We start from the raw sequence: 14,952 nt of genomic DNA on the forward strand, positions 1-14,952 counted from the left end.
ACACACACACACACACACACACACACACACACACACACACACACACACTATCTCGAATATATGACATGAACATCTGTGGAGTTTGGGAGCCACAGGATGAGGTAGAATCTGGAAGTCAGTCCACTGTGGATACAAGGGATGACAAGCCCATCATTTTCCCATTCTGTCTTTTGAGCAGATGTTGGCTTTGTTCTCACTGTTTCGTGGAGAGGGAAACTATCATTCAGAACCCAGAGACAGACTGCGTACCTTTCTGGTGTTCTCTTACAAATTCCTAGGGATCTGAGAAAACTTGGAGAAGGAGATACAGAAAGATCTAGGAAGTATATTCAAGTGTCCTGGCTGAAGCAGGGCTTCAGAAGAGAGAGAATGGAAGCCTGCACGCACACGTGAGTGTGGACAGAGTGAATGCCAGTCCACCTGTGCCTTATGAGACCAGGATGTGTGATCCTGGGAGTTCTTTTACAAGCAGCAGGGCTTCTGGGAGACAGAGTTTCTAGGGACTGTGGAGAGGAGAGACATTATACCTTCACAAGACTTCAAGAGTCACACTCATGTTCAATAGGAAACATTGGTGAATGAGCACTGCATCCTGCCCTGCCCAGCCTAACCCATACCCCACCGTTTCAGTGATGGGCTCCCAGTTTTAAGAGGATGTATTCAAAATAGAAATAAGTGGAATTATAAGGTAAACATTGACTTCCTGGCAGCATCTGATTTTTGTCGCTTGGAAACCAGATCCACCCAATAAGTAGTGTGGTTTTCTCATACACACGTGAACCCAATAACAACTGATGCTGATGTTCTCTCCTCTGCTGGCCCACTTCATTAGAATAAATATTCCTAGGAAGTAAGAAATCTAATGCTTTTGGAGAAATCTTGTAGTAAGGAAACGGATTCCGTCCTGGAGTTCAACTGATGGTGGTAAGAAAGAAATCAATATACTTGCAGGGCTGGGTGGCTTAGTCAGAACTCTAATCAATCTGAGTGGCTGATCTGGCCTGCCTTCTGTTCTTGTAAATAAAGTTTTATTGACACATAGTCATATCTACCTGTTTACCTGTTATCTTGGACCACTTTGGGGACACATTGGCAACACTGTAAACTCTGACAGAGACCACATTGCTTTGAAACAATCAGATGTTGATCTAGTCATTTCTGGAAAAATTTTGCTCACATTCTAGAAAAATTTTGCTCACATCTACCTGGCCTGGTTTACAAATTCCTTAAAGACAGGAACACATCTGAATATTTTTTCTATTTCCTTTTGGGCTTCCTAGGTACCAAGCAAGAATTTAAGAATGTGGAATGAAAGATCCCAAAGTGTGATAGAGTGGCTCTTTAAGCTTCAAGCATGGCGTCTTGAAGAGACTCCTGGGAGCATTATGCCTTGCCTTACAGCTACTGAGCTCAGCTATTAAAGAAGGCATAATTGTATTTCTGCCACCAATGATGCTATGGATTTTGTTTTCTTTTTAGGCCAGGGTCTCACTCTTTCCTCCATCTCGGCAGCTGCTGGAATTTCAACTCTGTGCCACCAGGCACAGCTCTATATTGATGGAACTTGTGTGTGATTTGACCTTCCACCATCATGCACTGGAGGCTTGGTGTGCTGTGAGGTGTTTCGATAGAGAGACCTTTGAGAGCTGGGGTCCATGTGAAGGTAATTAGGTTATGGAGCCATCCCAAAAAGAGACTCATTGCAGTCATGCAGAGTGGGTCCTCTCTCTCAAGAGTGGAGTTTTATGAAACAGGGTGAACCTTGCTCTTGACAATCTGTCTCTTCTTTCTTGTGTTGCCATGTGATTTTTTTCCTCACACACTCCCACTATTATGACAGCATCCATCAATAAGCCCTCACCAGAGCCCAGAAGATGCCAGTGTCAAGCTGCTATCTCATGAAGCTGCAGAACCAAACAAACAAGCCCTCCCTCCCTCTCTCTTCCCCTTATCTTGTCTTTTATCTCTCTTTTAGAGGGATATTTCCAAACTTGTGAGTCTCTTGCTTGAACCTTCAAGTGCTGGGATACAGGTGTGGCTCACTACGCCTAGATAAATCTTTTGTTGTAAAGATCCCGGTCTTGGGCATTTTGTTATACTGATACGAAGCTAAGCAGTAGGTAATGAGAGAGGTGATTGTCACAGTGTAAATGGAGGTGGCTGGATCAGCCATGTGCTGTGTACATAATACAGGATGCTCCTGGTTTCCTTCCATACTGGAAAGGAGTCTTCACTGTGAATGATGTTGGGATTTAGCCGAGGAGACTTAGAGTCTCCTAACTCAGGCTGGTTTCTTCCAGAAGAATCCCCAAGGAAAGCATTAAAATGAATGTAATTTATTTACTAAAGAGAATATGCCCAGGGGTATCAGAACAAAGGATTAAAGTTAAAAAAAAAAAAAAAAGGTACAACTTCAGGCTCAGTCTAAACTCACACCTGATTCTATGGGCTGGACCTCTCCTGCAGTTTAAAGGCAGGAGAGTGGGCTTCAACAAGAGTCAAAATAACTAAGCTTTTATATTCCCTGAATCCAACTGCTAGAAGCAAGGTGCAGGATTCCCTGAAACACCCCAACTCTGAGGTCACCTTAGGTTCTCTGGGTGGTGAAGAGACTTCATGGATCCCAGGAAAGTTGTCTGAATGTGGCAGGTGAGCCCAGCATTGAAGACCACAGAAGCAGAGGGCTGAGTGCAAAAGCTGGAAAGGGGATGAGAGGGAACCTGAGCAGTGAACGAAAGGTATTCACCACCCTACGGGGCTCCTCTTTTAAAAGATAATTTCTTGTACTTGTTAAAGAGGCTAAACTAAAACATAACTTGTAAGGAAATGTACTGACTTGTCTCTATTGAAAGGGACAGATACTTCTTACATTGCTTTTCTCTACTGACAAATTAGCAGTTAGGTGACAAAATGGTCCCCATAGCCAGATGGGAAGTCAGTTTCTTCTTCAGTTACGAGTTTGGGGATTTAGTACTTGTGCTCATCCACCATGACTTTGACAGGAAGAGACGCTCTTGATCCTAAGATCTACATTTCCCTTTCAGCTCTTTTTAATTAAATCAATTACTCTCTATTTATGTATGTGCATGTTTGCCTGCTTGTATGTGCACCACTTGCATACTGGTACCCATGGAGGCTAGAAGAGGGTATCAGATCTTGGGAACGGAGCAATAAAAGTTTGTGCACTGTCTGATATGGATGCTGTGGATTGATTTTGGGCTTTCTGCAAGAACAGCCCATGCTAATCATGGAGCCACTTTCTCAGTCCCCTGTTTAAAATTTATTTCATTTACAGTCCAGGTCATCCTATTGAGCTGCAAGTCTGGGCTCTCTATAGGGTCTACAAACTTAACCCCACCCCAGTGGGACACCAGCCCTGGGTATATTCCTCCCCCCAAGTATCTCAGTAAGTGGCTTTTATACTTTAGACTAAGTCAGGATTCTCAGGGTGAGCTCCAATCCCCCCATTTTCAATCCCCACCCACCTCTTTTATCCCCTCTGCACCATCTGACCTTGGCCCAGGTCTTTCTGGTTTTACCTTCCTCTGTCTCATGCAGCCCTTCTTCCCCACTACGAGCTCCATTAGGAACCCTCTTTCATCTCTCCTGTCCCCTCTTCCACCTTCTCCATGCTCTCCCTATCCTTCTCCCCACCCCTCTCCTCCACACCCATCTGTCCTGCTTCCTGTCTCCTACCTCTCACTTTACAGTGAGCCATACTCGATCATTTTCTGTGCCTAGAGCTTGCCACTCTAGGTCTCAGTTTGGAATGCTATTCTTCCTTCACACCCCCTGCTCCCATCTGCCTAGCACACATCTGCTTGTGTTTCAGGGCTCTCTGCACAGCCTGCTTCTCTCTGCTGGGGCCTCGTCTATTACACCATGCTCCAACTCCACGTGGAGCTGACAGATTTCCTATCTGAGCTTTGCCTCAGTACATTGGTTATCAATGGCAGTTGGCTCCTGCTAAACTGTAAGCACCTCGAGGGCAATGTCTCTTCTGTGTTTGTCTAAAGACTCTGGTTTCCAGCTCATAGGAAGACAAAAAATACCCGTTGAAGAGTGGACTCTAAATAGAGGAGTCCCACCTGTGAACAAATACAGTGGAATCACGGCTGTAGAATGCATGTAGTTTCACGACAGTGGCCGAAGGCAGATCCCTCTGTTGTCTGTAAATCTCTCAAGCCCAAGTTTGTATTAGTAAACAAGTCATGTGGCTCTTCTTTATAGTGTGGGCTGACTGTTTCAGGGACAGCCCAGTGCTGGCTAGCTTCCTTAGTAGTTTGTGAAAATAAAACCTAATGAAACGATCTCCCTTTTTCCCCATGTTGGCACTGGCCCCAGTTTTCTTTTCCCAGAGTATTTTTTCTGGTTGGGCAACATGCCACATGCTATAGCTGTCAGGCATCAGTGTACTCTGAAGCCATCAGAGGTCAGTCTGGAATTCCAAACAGAAGCCCAGACCTGAGTTCTGTGAACCGGAGTAAGATGACCGAGACATATCCTACTTGCCACCCTTCTGTCTCTCGGTGTTCCTTGCTTCCCTGTGGCGAGTGTATTTCAGACACTCGAGCTGTCCTACTTCCATACCCAAATCAGGGAATAATGAATTGGAGACAGAAAAGTAATTCAGGACAGTACTTGAGCTTTCCGTACACATGCTCGACTCTTGTTTGAGTCAAAGCCACGGAGGCATCCTGGATACCAAAGAGCAAGGGATTGTATTAATAGCAAAATGCTACATTCAATCAGTCAATTAAAAACAAAGCAAAACAACCTCCATCTGCTTCTTCAGATTACCTATTAATTTCAGATGAAAAAGCCCCAGGCAGTGAGAAAAAAAATTGACCCATGTACTAAGAAGATTGGATAGCTAATTCAGAGTAGAAATGGCTAGGTAATGTTCAGTTGTCATGGTAGAAAGTAAGTCCTGGACAGTCTGCTTCCACAGTACTATCTAAACTTGTAAAAATACCCAGAGAGGCAGAAAGGAGGACTAAATTTAGACCTGTATTTAATGCATTCAAGAGCATGATTCATTTCTCTCCTGCCTCGGTACAGCCTGAGAAATCTGAATATATAGCAGGATGCCCTGTAAGTAAGAAGAAGTCTCACCCAGCAAGAGGCTAAAGAATGTCAGAGATATCCTGTCTCTTCTGCTAATAAAGGTGAACTTCCAAGCGATCTACTCACAAAACTAGATTTCTGAGCTGATGAAAAGTCATCCATTTTAAATTTTGTTCTAGTCTTGGTGCTGACATTGCTGGGAATTTATTGATTCTGTTGTTTTTCTGCTCTTTTAGTGGGTTTTCCACCCAAGTACCTCTGGGGTCCTAGCTAGCCCTCAGAAGATATGCAGCATAGGTCGCCCTAATGAGATTTCCCAGAAGAATGTTGTAATTGATATTGGTGTATTTAATATAATGTAATGAAATAACTATTTTGTGGCACTGGGTATTGAACCCAGAGTTTCCTGTGTGTAAAGCAAAACTCTACCACTGAGCTACAGCCACAGGCCAATATTGATATAACACCCAGACTCTATTCACTGTGGTAGCCTTTAGCTGGGGCTTAGCAAAGTAGTATGTAGCATGAGTACTCAATGCCAATGACAGGTTATCTGAAAAAAAAATCAGGCCAAGTATCATATGTAGCATGGCTATTCAAAGTCAATTACAGGTTATCTGAAAACAAAGGAAAACAAAACAAAACAAAAAACAAGCAAATCAAACCCCAACTATCAACTGACCAACTAACCAGCCAACAACAGCAAATTCAGTTCCCAGGAATCAGATCAGCATGAGGATCAGCCTCCAGGGTAAACATGGTTATGGTCCCTTCTTCCTTTTCATCTTCTACTTCCAATGACATTCTTGCAGCCCTCTGCTTTCAAATCTGAAGCAAAAACTATCCTCTCAGATAATTTGTACTAAGGCTGCTCTAACTGTTCTGTTAGTCCAAAATGGCATAGAAAGAAAATGTAACTGTTATTTTGTGATTTTTTTTTTTTAAAAAATATCATTCCACAGGTTTTTTTTTCTGTTTTTGTTTTTTAAACTTTTTAGTTTTTAAGCACATTTGGAAAGTAACCTTACAAGTCTCATCCTGCTGTCTTTGGCTATATAGGTAATTTCTGTCTAAATAACAGGAAAATAGATGAACTAAAAACAAACAAACAAAAAGTTACAGTTACAGTACACTGCCTCCCAGAAGTGAGGGCATTATAGCTGTCCTCCATTCTGAGGTCTGCTGTTGGTGTGAGTAACCCACTCTGAGGGTCCCATTGCATATTCACATCGATCAGTCCCAGTTAAGAAAGTGATAATTTCCCCCAACATGAAATGAGTCCAGCCACTTAAGTCAAAACAACCAGAGTTAGATATGGAGCACGTGCATCAAGTTAGAAATGAGTCATCTGAGGTGTGTGTGAATGAACAGAGCTGGGAAGGGCTACACGGGGCACATCCATAGCATGGGCTTGGTAGACCCTGGGCAGGGAGGGCCTCAGGTCCGGGTGCATATGAGATCCAGTCAGCCTGAAGACATGCGCCACACACCAACCTGGACACGGCACAGAGAAAAGGCCACACACTGTAGGGCAGCATCAATGATTTGTACCTTTCTCAAACAGTTTGGTTACTGGTTCTTCTGGGCAATTCTGAAGAGCCCGGTGGGAACTGGCATCCAATCCTCATGGGGACCCATCCTGTGCCACAGTACGGGCACTGAGTCATTAATAGGACAGTCATATCCAGTGACCTTGGCTGAATATTATTTGAGATTTGGAGACAACCCATCTAAATCCATTTGAGAAAGGACGAATACTCTAGCACTCTACACAGAAAACTGGCTGATTTAGCTTAGAACAGAGTCTGCCATTGCAGCCAACTTCAGAACATCACAGAGGAAGAGGGCAGGGTCTCAAGAAGGTCATATCCTGTAAGGCGAAGTCAGGTATATTTTGGGATTTGGGGATTGAGATTTATCCTCACACACATAGAGTACCACAGATCTAATTCACAGAATGGGGGAATTTGTCCATATTCATACTCCAGTCACACAAAACACCTTTAGTCTGTCTTGGGGGGGGAGGTGGGATGGGGAGATTTTGAGTTCTAAACTATAATCAGCCCTTCTTTTAAAACAGCGAATACTAAATCCTCGTGTTCAGCAGATGGTGGTGCTTGTTGCACTAGGCTAGGCTCCTAGTACAACGTCAATAAATGGCCACTTGTAGAGGGACAGACAGAATCCCATTTGTAAAATACATCCATACCGCCCCTTTCTTTCTCTCTTCCTTTATTCCCCCCCCCCTTTCTCCCTCACTACATTGTCCAAATGCCCATAGGGTCTCCATCTCATTCTATGGGAGAAAGGGACAACTTGAAAAGGCAAAATAATGTAATAAAGTGGAAAAGCAATTTCCAGGGGTGAGATGGAATAGCATGCTTAGTCTCTGAGGAAAATCATCATAGCGAGCTTTTTAACTGTCATTTTGCCTGAGGGACCATTTGAAAGGATGCTCTCTACAGGAAATTCCCATCCCTGGGAAACTGCCTTCTGAAGGCTGCACATTGTCACCAAAGATATCATAACCAGAGGATGGAGCTAAAATTCTTCCTCCATGAGCTGGCTAAGTCTCATGGAACAAATATTTGTTCCAATTAGGTGTTCCAAAAGCCTTGCTTGCCCCAGATAATATGTTTTCAGAGAGAAAGTGTATTTGTTCAAAATTCATCATGTAGGGGAAAATGACATGTTGCTATGTTTTGTTGCCAGGATACACAACGCTCTTTATAGGCCTGAGGACTCCAAAGCTCAGGTGTCCTTTGTCCATGTGTTCCTAGGCCCCATTCTATCTGAGATGAGGCGGGAGAGTGGGGTGCTGACTAGAGTCTGCTCCCACTCTGAATAAGCTATGTGGTTATGTGACCCTAATCTGTGTTCACAGTCCAGGGCTCGGATGGCTGGCCTGTCAGCAAAAAAAAAATGTCTGAAAAATGTTAATTTAACAGTGTTGGAGGGTTGTTATTTCCAGATCTGAACTCCTCAGGGAAAATGAGAAAGAGCAGCTCCTGGGATTCAACTCCACACTGAAATGTGCTTCTCGGATGCTTTTCTTCCCAAGTCACTTCCTGATGCCTAGTGTGCCCTGACATTTGGTCCAAATAAAACCCTGGAACAGACTCTTAGACTACAACTATCCTCCAGCTCCACACATAAGGAGTTGTTTGTTGCTGAGACTGCATCTAGTTGTCTGAAGGTAGTAGGGGCTGCTGGCTCTTGGTCCACACTAAGTCACTTTATGATACAGATACCCTCCTCCAATCCCTGGCATTTGCAGCAAATAACTCAGTCTACAACCTACGGGCATTTTCCATATTTCTTGGTAATGAATTCTGGCTTCATCTGTGTCTCAATAGCACATAACTTAAGACAATGAGGAAGGCTGTTGGGGAATAGTTTTTAGCATGAGGAAAATACCATACAGATGTTTGCCCTTAATCTTGAATTCTAATGACGAAATTGAGAATTGTTTATTTGTTCTAAAGTCAAACCCAAGGAATTTATTTTCTAAAGCCTAGCAAGATGAGGGATAGGGTAGGAGTGGGTAGTTGTGACACAATATATTCTCAGTAATAAAATATGAAAAACATGGCTTTAAGAATTTGAGTTACATGCAAGGTTATATCATTTAAAATGGTTCTTTTTTTTGTATCAAATTTGGTATAGTAGATATTCATTTTTGTCATAGGAAGGACATACCTGAAGATACACTGAAGGGCTATTTAGCTAAAATAGTATATTCACCTGCAGTGATTGTCTCCACCAAGATAGCAAACTAGGAATCGGTCCTCTATCTTGAGCCATTTATTGAGGACAAACAAATGGACTTGGGAAAGACGTGACTCAATTGAAGTTAAAATACCTGACTTTGGTGTATGAGAATCATAAACTTGCTTACGGTCTATCTGGTCAGCAAACACTTCCCCATAAATCATCCAATAAGGCATGTAGAAGATATTCTTGGCCAGTTTCCAAGATGGCTCCTCATTGGGAAAGAGAATGGCTTGCCTGGCGACCCCAAAGCTCATCAGCACCACCAGCATAATGATGACAAAGTACATCATGTCTATCATCTGGAAGGGTGGAAAAGAAGAAACAGAAGAAAAGATGTGTGATTGAGCATGGTGCCTAAGTAGGGCGTTGTACCTGGTTGGGAGGAAAGATGGATGGTTGAAGCTGATGTCTACATACTGAATACTGATGTCAGTTGCTATTTTTTTTTTTGAACAAGTGCATGCACTATGGAGCACCTTCATTTTTATGAACGTTTATAGAACATATTTCTATCTAGGTCCAGGAGTGCTATTCCTCAGAATTTGCGTTCTCCACATGGTACTAGCACCATTTTTAAAAGCTGTTCTGAGGAAGGCAAGTCTCTTGTTTTGGTTTCTTTCTTCTTAGGAAAAAAAAAATTAGAATCGGGATAGTTGGACTATTTTAAGAACTAGTGCAGAGCGGTATATTCCTGCTCTTAGTTCTGAAATGCTAAGGCAGCACTGGAAAGCTCTAGAAAATTATGTATTACAAATAGACCTAGGAGCCCATCCGATTGCTTGATTTCCTGCCACAGGCCTGGCTCTAACAGAATCATCTACTTCTTCTTATATTTCTCTGGCAGGGTATCTTATTATAAAGGGTATTTTCACAGGTCTTAAAAACATGAGGCTTCAGGAGATAGACCAGTGCCTGTTGTTGATGAGATGGATTTTTTCCTTGATGTGCTCCTAAACTGCTTGTGACTGAATCCCTTCATAATGTTTCTCCCTTCACCCTGCCCCCACTTTCCTTATCCATGACTGTGCTTGTTTCAATGCTATGGTATTAGAGATCTGTTTTGTTCACCCGCTAAATCCCTTTCTTATCTGCACTGAAATCTGATAAGTTTGCAATAAGTGGTGATTCCGACTGGCTCCAAACCCACTCTTTTCTCTCTTTCTTTCTTTCTTTCTTTCTTTCTTTCTTTCTTTCTTTCTTTCTTTCTTTCTTTCTTCCTTTCTCTCTCTCTCTCTCTCTCTCTCTCTCTCTCTCTCTCTCTCTTTCTTTCTTTTTTTTTTTTTTGGTTTTTCGAGACAGGGTTTCTCTGTGTAGCCCTGGCTGTCCTGGAACTCACTCGGTAGACCAGGCTGGCCTTGAACTCTCGATCTCAGAAATCCGCCTGCCTCTGCCTCCCAAGTGCTGGGATTAAAGGCGTGTGCCACCACTGCCCGGCAATTTCTGTTTCTTTCTTTAAGAGACAGTTCTCACTCATCTGCCTACAAAGGTGGGTATGTTGTCTATGCTAAGCTAGTGGTGGGACCTCATCTCATGGTACCATGGTGAGGTGGGCATGTGATACAAGACTGAGTCACCAGTCTGGTGGTTTTTTTGTTGTTTTTTGTTTTTTGTTTTTTGTTTTTTTTTTTTGAGACAGGATCTCTGCATGAGTCCAAGGAATCTTAGAACTCACTATGTAGGTGAGGCTTGCCGCAAACTTTGTGATCCTCCTGCTTCAGCCTCCAGTGTGCTGAGATTATAACCTGTTTTACCATTTCTTTAAAATGGAAGCAGAGAGAGAAATTCCCTTTTGTTCCTTGTAATGTTCATTCTTTGTAATAATTTAGCATGTCAGAGGCTGAGTTCTCCCACCAGTGAATGAGGCCGATACATAAGAGAAGGAGAGCGACTCCTGTCTGGCAGTGATTGAACTCCTATCTCGAGGTGATCTTTATGGCTAGTTCCACCTTGTCCTATTATAAATCAGAATATTCTCCCACCCCAGTGCTTCAACTACAGAGATTGATTTTCACTCCTTGCATCGAAAGGTCTGACACTAAAGACTTCCTCCTCTTGGATATTATAGGATAAGGGTGCCTACCCACAGATAATGATACATGCTAATTATCAGTGACAAGGAAGGTTCCAAAATGTCTTATTGGTTATTGTTACTCTTGTCCTGGAGACTGAACCAAGGGCCTAGTGTACACTAGCTACCCACTCCACTATGGACCTATTCTCGTCTCTAGCTTAAAAGAGAATATTCCATGACATGTGTTCCAGTAACCTAAACATTATGGGTACTTTAGGACACAGGGGCCTCAATTCATACATTTTCAATACAACTTCACAACTTGCATGACCTTGAAGTGAGACAGAAATTTCTCCAAGATTCCTACTTTTCATGTTCATCCTCACTGGTAAATGTAAGTTGTTTCTGCCTCCATTGAGTGGTTGCAGGTCTCTAAGGGGGTGACATGACTGAGTTGAAACAGGTTTATAGGAAACCCAAGTCTGGTTTCACCTTCTTTCTTCTTTTTACTTTACAAAATGTGTTGATCACTTATTTACAGAAAGTTGTATCAATGGAAAAGCACAGATGGGTCTTCATGTTGGGTTTGTTTCTATTGATTAAAAAGGTGGATAGCATACAACTAGGTATACTCACAAGACTGTTGACCCAAGAAAACTCAGCCAGGAAATACAGAAATTGTACCAATTTAATTTTTTGGAATTTTTTTCAAAAAAAAAAAAACCAAAAAACAAAAAACCTGATTGATCCTAGTACCTATCCACAAGGCCAAAACAGTAAAAGGAAAAACATTCTTTCAAAACACTGAGCTCTCTCTGTTTTAAAATCTTCTCTCTCTTAAAGGTATCAGGATCTGAACACTATCAATAGAAGACAAACAGACTTCTTTAGTTTTCGAAGTTAAATTATCCGGGGAGTTCAATGTTAAGATTTGGTCCCAGTCTTAGGAATACCTTTCAGAATGCTCTACAGAGAACATCCTCAGCAGTGATGAAGCACATGCTCTTAGGTGCCAGACAACCTGGATTTTGATCTTGACTGTAGGCAAAAATAGCTACACGGAAAAAAAAATCCACCAAAAAAAAAAAAGTTTTTCCTGACCATTAAAAAAAAAAAGAGAGAGAAAGTTAGCTTAGTGGCTTGGGGCAAGTTGCTTAATCTTGTTTTTAAATGTTTTAAGTGGGATAACAATCACGACATTACCTTTGACTAAGTGCGATAGCTATGCTGTACGCTCTTGTAAATGCTAGCGTGTTGTTTTTGGAAGGTCAGGATTTAGTCAGGAGTTTGAACCTTGTCTCCGTCTCTCTCACAGCCTGTTTATTTAATTGGTATATGAGGATTCTAAGATCTATTCCATGGGGTATAACAATGAGGCCCGAGATGTGTCCCACGTGGTGCCTGGCACAGTTACACATAGCTCCTGCTGTGGTTTCTACTCTGTATTATAAAAGTGAGTTAGTACAAGGTTTGCGGAGTTCCCTTGAGAAATGAAATATGAAGGAACAGAGTCAGGATTTCAAGCGATCCTGGACTCAGCAGATCAACAGGACTCCCAGAGGAGAAACGGGCATTCTGTACCGTCAGGCATTTGATGTTCTAGTTCCTTCCACAGGACAAACAGAGAAAACCATTTCAGAATGAGCACCTGCCCATCCTGTGTCTGGTCTCCAGACATCAAGGCACATTGGGCTACCTGGATGCAGATTACTAAAGAGGGGCCTGTTAAGTTGAGGCCTTTGCAGTCTGCCTGGCTCACTGATAAACTCTAGAGGCGTCTTTTATCTACCTTCTGGGTCGATGACTCAATTATTGAACTAATTATCTTAAAAGCATGCTGTAAGAACTTAAAGCCCCCAAATTTCCTAATTTCCTCCTTATGACTAATAAATGAAGTCATTCATAAGTTAAAAAGCAGAGATGGATGCATGCATCACAGCCGCCTGCTCATTCCTTACTAAGGTTTCACTCTACTCAAAACCAGGGTAATTATGCCATTATTCAAATGATAGACATGGAAATTAAGATAATCTCACTGCATTAATGTAACTTTAGGTATTTCAGAGAGTTAAATGCCACCAAGACTTTCAAAAATGATTGATTTGGTTTAGATCTTTGAATAGTTTATCTGTTAAAATAAGGTAAGCATAAAAAAGTTAATAATCCCCTGATATAGTGGTTCTTTACAGAGGCCAGTTTTGTGCTTCGGGGACATCACATATGGTAATGTTTGGAGCCATCTTTGTTGTTCTAGCACTCTGTCTCTCTGTCTCTGTCTCTGTCTCTGTCTCTCTCTCTCTCTCTCTCACACACACACACACACACACACACACATACACACACAACTAAACATCTTGCAATATATAGGATGGGGACTCTGCAGCAAAGATCCACATGGTCCCAACTAGGCAACTAGGTGTAGTGTCAAGCTTGTAGTCCTAGCGCTTAGGAGGCAAAGGCAGGAGGGTTGTGAGATTGGGTCACATAGTGAGACACTCCTTTAAAAAAATGAAAAAGAATATCAAAGTGGAGGAAAATTGGCCTGATTTTCCAGCTGTTACAGTTTAATAATTTTTTCTCATTTTATGTGGAAAAATACTTAATCTCATAAAGGTCTGGTCTCTCCAGAAACCTCATATAAACATGTTCCTATATAAGTTGAGAGCAGGAATCTATAGATCCCTCCCTTTAAGCCCGTTCCACAGTCTGCCTTTAGACATAAGAATTTTCACCCAGATCTCAAATCCATTATTAAATAAAGACATAAGAGTAGAATAAACAAATGATGTTCACCCCACTCCCTTCTCAAACAGTATCAAGTTGAACTGGGTTCAGTTTGGGCAACTTAGGCTCCAGCATTCAACCTTTTCTTCTCTACAATGTGTCTGGTGTCATTTACCCTAATCAGTGTTGGTGTGGTAATTCCAAGTTTGTGTCCAAAGCAGCTGGTTATATAGAACAATAGTGTTTATAAACTTTTCTTTCTCCATTGTCCTTTAAAAAACAATATAAACATAACAAAGACGGACATAATTTACCAACCAGCCAACTAAGAGCCAGCTATTGTTCAGCATGTGCCATTCCTAATCGCCACAGCTCTACAAAGTACATTTATTGTTCATTGTTGCCTTAGAAGGCTGTGAACTGAATATCAAAGAGTAAAGGAAGTTTATTTTGAATTTAAAATTTTCCTCTCTTTGTCTATATTTGCTGGTGCTTTTTTTTTTAAATAGGAAGATTTTTGGTGACTTCAGATGCATTTCAGTAAACGTCATATGCAGATGTTTAATAAATACTGCATTAACAATGACGCCTAGAGTAAATCTTAAGTGACAACAAACAGGGGCATCTATAATGCTGCTTGATTGTTTCAGCAGCAAGTAGGATTGCAGGGGAGATGATAAGAAAGAGACTAACGATAGGGGTATGCTTGGCTTTCCACATGTCAGGAGATGTACTTAGAGAAGTGGGCGTCAGGCTTGGGTGATAGCCCTAGAGTTTCTGGGGAAGGAGCTCATGAACTCAGCTCATCACTCCACCCTGCCACCAGCTTCACTTATGGAAAATTCTGGAAGCTGAATATAGTCTAAAATGTTGAAGCCCTCAGCCATTTGTATGGCTTGTCCCTTGAGATTCTTTCCCTCCTTCCCTCCTTCCCTCCTTCCCTCCTTCCCTCCTTCCCTCCTTCCTTCCTTTCTTTCTTCCTTTCTTTCTTTCTTTCTTTCTTTCTTTCTTTCCTTCTTTCGTATATGGGTATTTTTTTCTACATGTAAGTATGCACACCAGAAGAGGGCATTAGATCTCATAATATTACAGTTATAGACGGTTGTGAGCCACAATGTGGGTACTGGGAATTTAACACAGGTCTTCTGGAAGAGCAGCAGTGCTCTTAACCTCTGAGCTATCATTCCAGCCCTTTTTCTTTTTCCTTTCCTCTCCTTTGCTTTCCTTTCCTTTTTCCTTTCCTTTTTCCCCTTCCCTTCTTCCCTTTCCCTTCTTCCCCTTCCCTTTCCCCTTCCCTTTCCCCTTCCCTTCTTCCCCTTCCCTTTCCCCTTCCCTTCCCCCTTCCCTTTCCCCTTCCCTTTCCCCTTCCCCTTCCC

The 14,952-nt window shown here is 42.1% G+C and overlaps 1 protein-coding gene across 22 annotated transcripts in view; it reads right to left on the reverse strand.

Moving 5' to 3' along the window:
- The window catches only part of Trpm3 (transient receptor potential cation channel subfamily M member 3), an 818,801-nt gene that overhangs the window by 44,358 nt on the left and 759,491 nt on the right, over nucleotides 1–14,952 (reverse strand). For 18 of the 22 annotated variants that reach the window (XM_028763998.1, XM_028763989.1, XM_028763984.1 and 15 more), the window contains one exon: nucleotides 8,966–9,140. In XM_028763998.1, the coding sequence (XP_028619831.1) occupies nucleotides 8,966–9,140 (175 nt within the window). Of the gene's footprint in view, nucleotides 1–8,543; nucleotides 9,141–14,952 lie in introns of those variants that run through there. The other 4 variants (XM_028763978.1, XM_028763979.1, XM_028763981.1 and 1 more) reach the window with 2 other exon arrangements.

Source organism: Grammomys surdaster, unplaced genomic scaffold (genome assembly GCF_004785775.1).
Source record: "Grammomys surdaster isolate TR1022 unplaced genomic scaffold, NIH_TR_1.0 141, whole genome shotgun sequence".
In the NCBI taxonomy this organism is placed as follows: Eukaryota; Metazoa; Chordata; class Mammalia; order Rodentia; family Muridae; genus Grammomys; species Grammomys surdaster.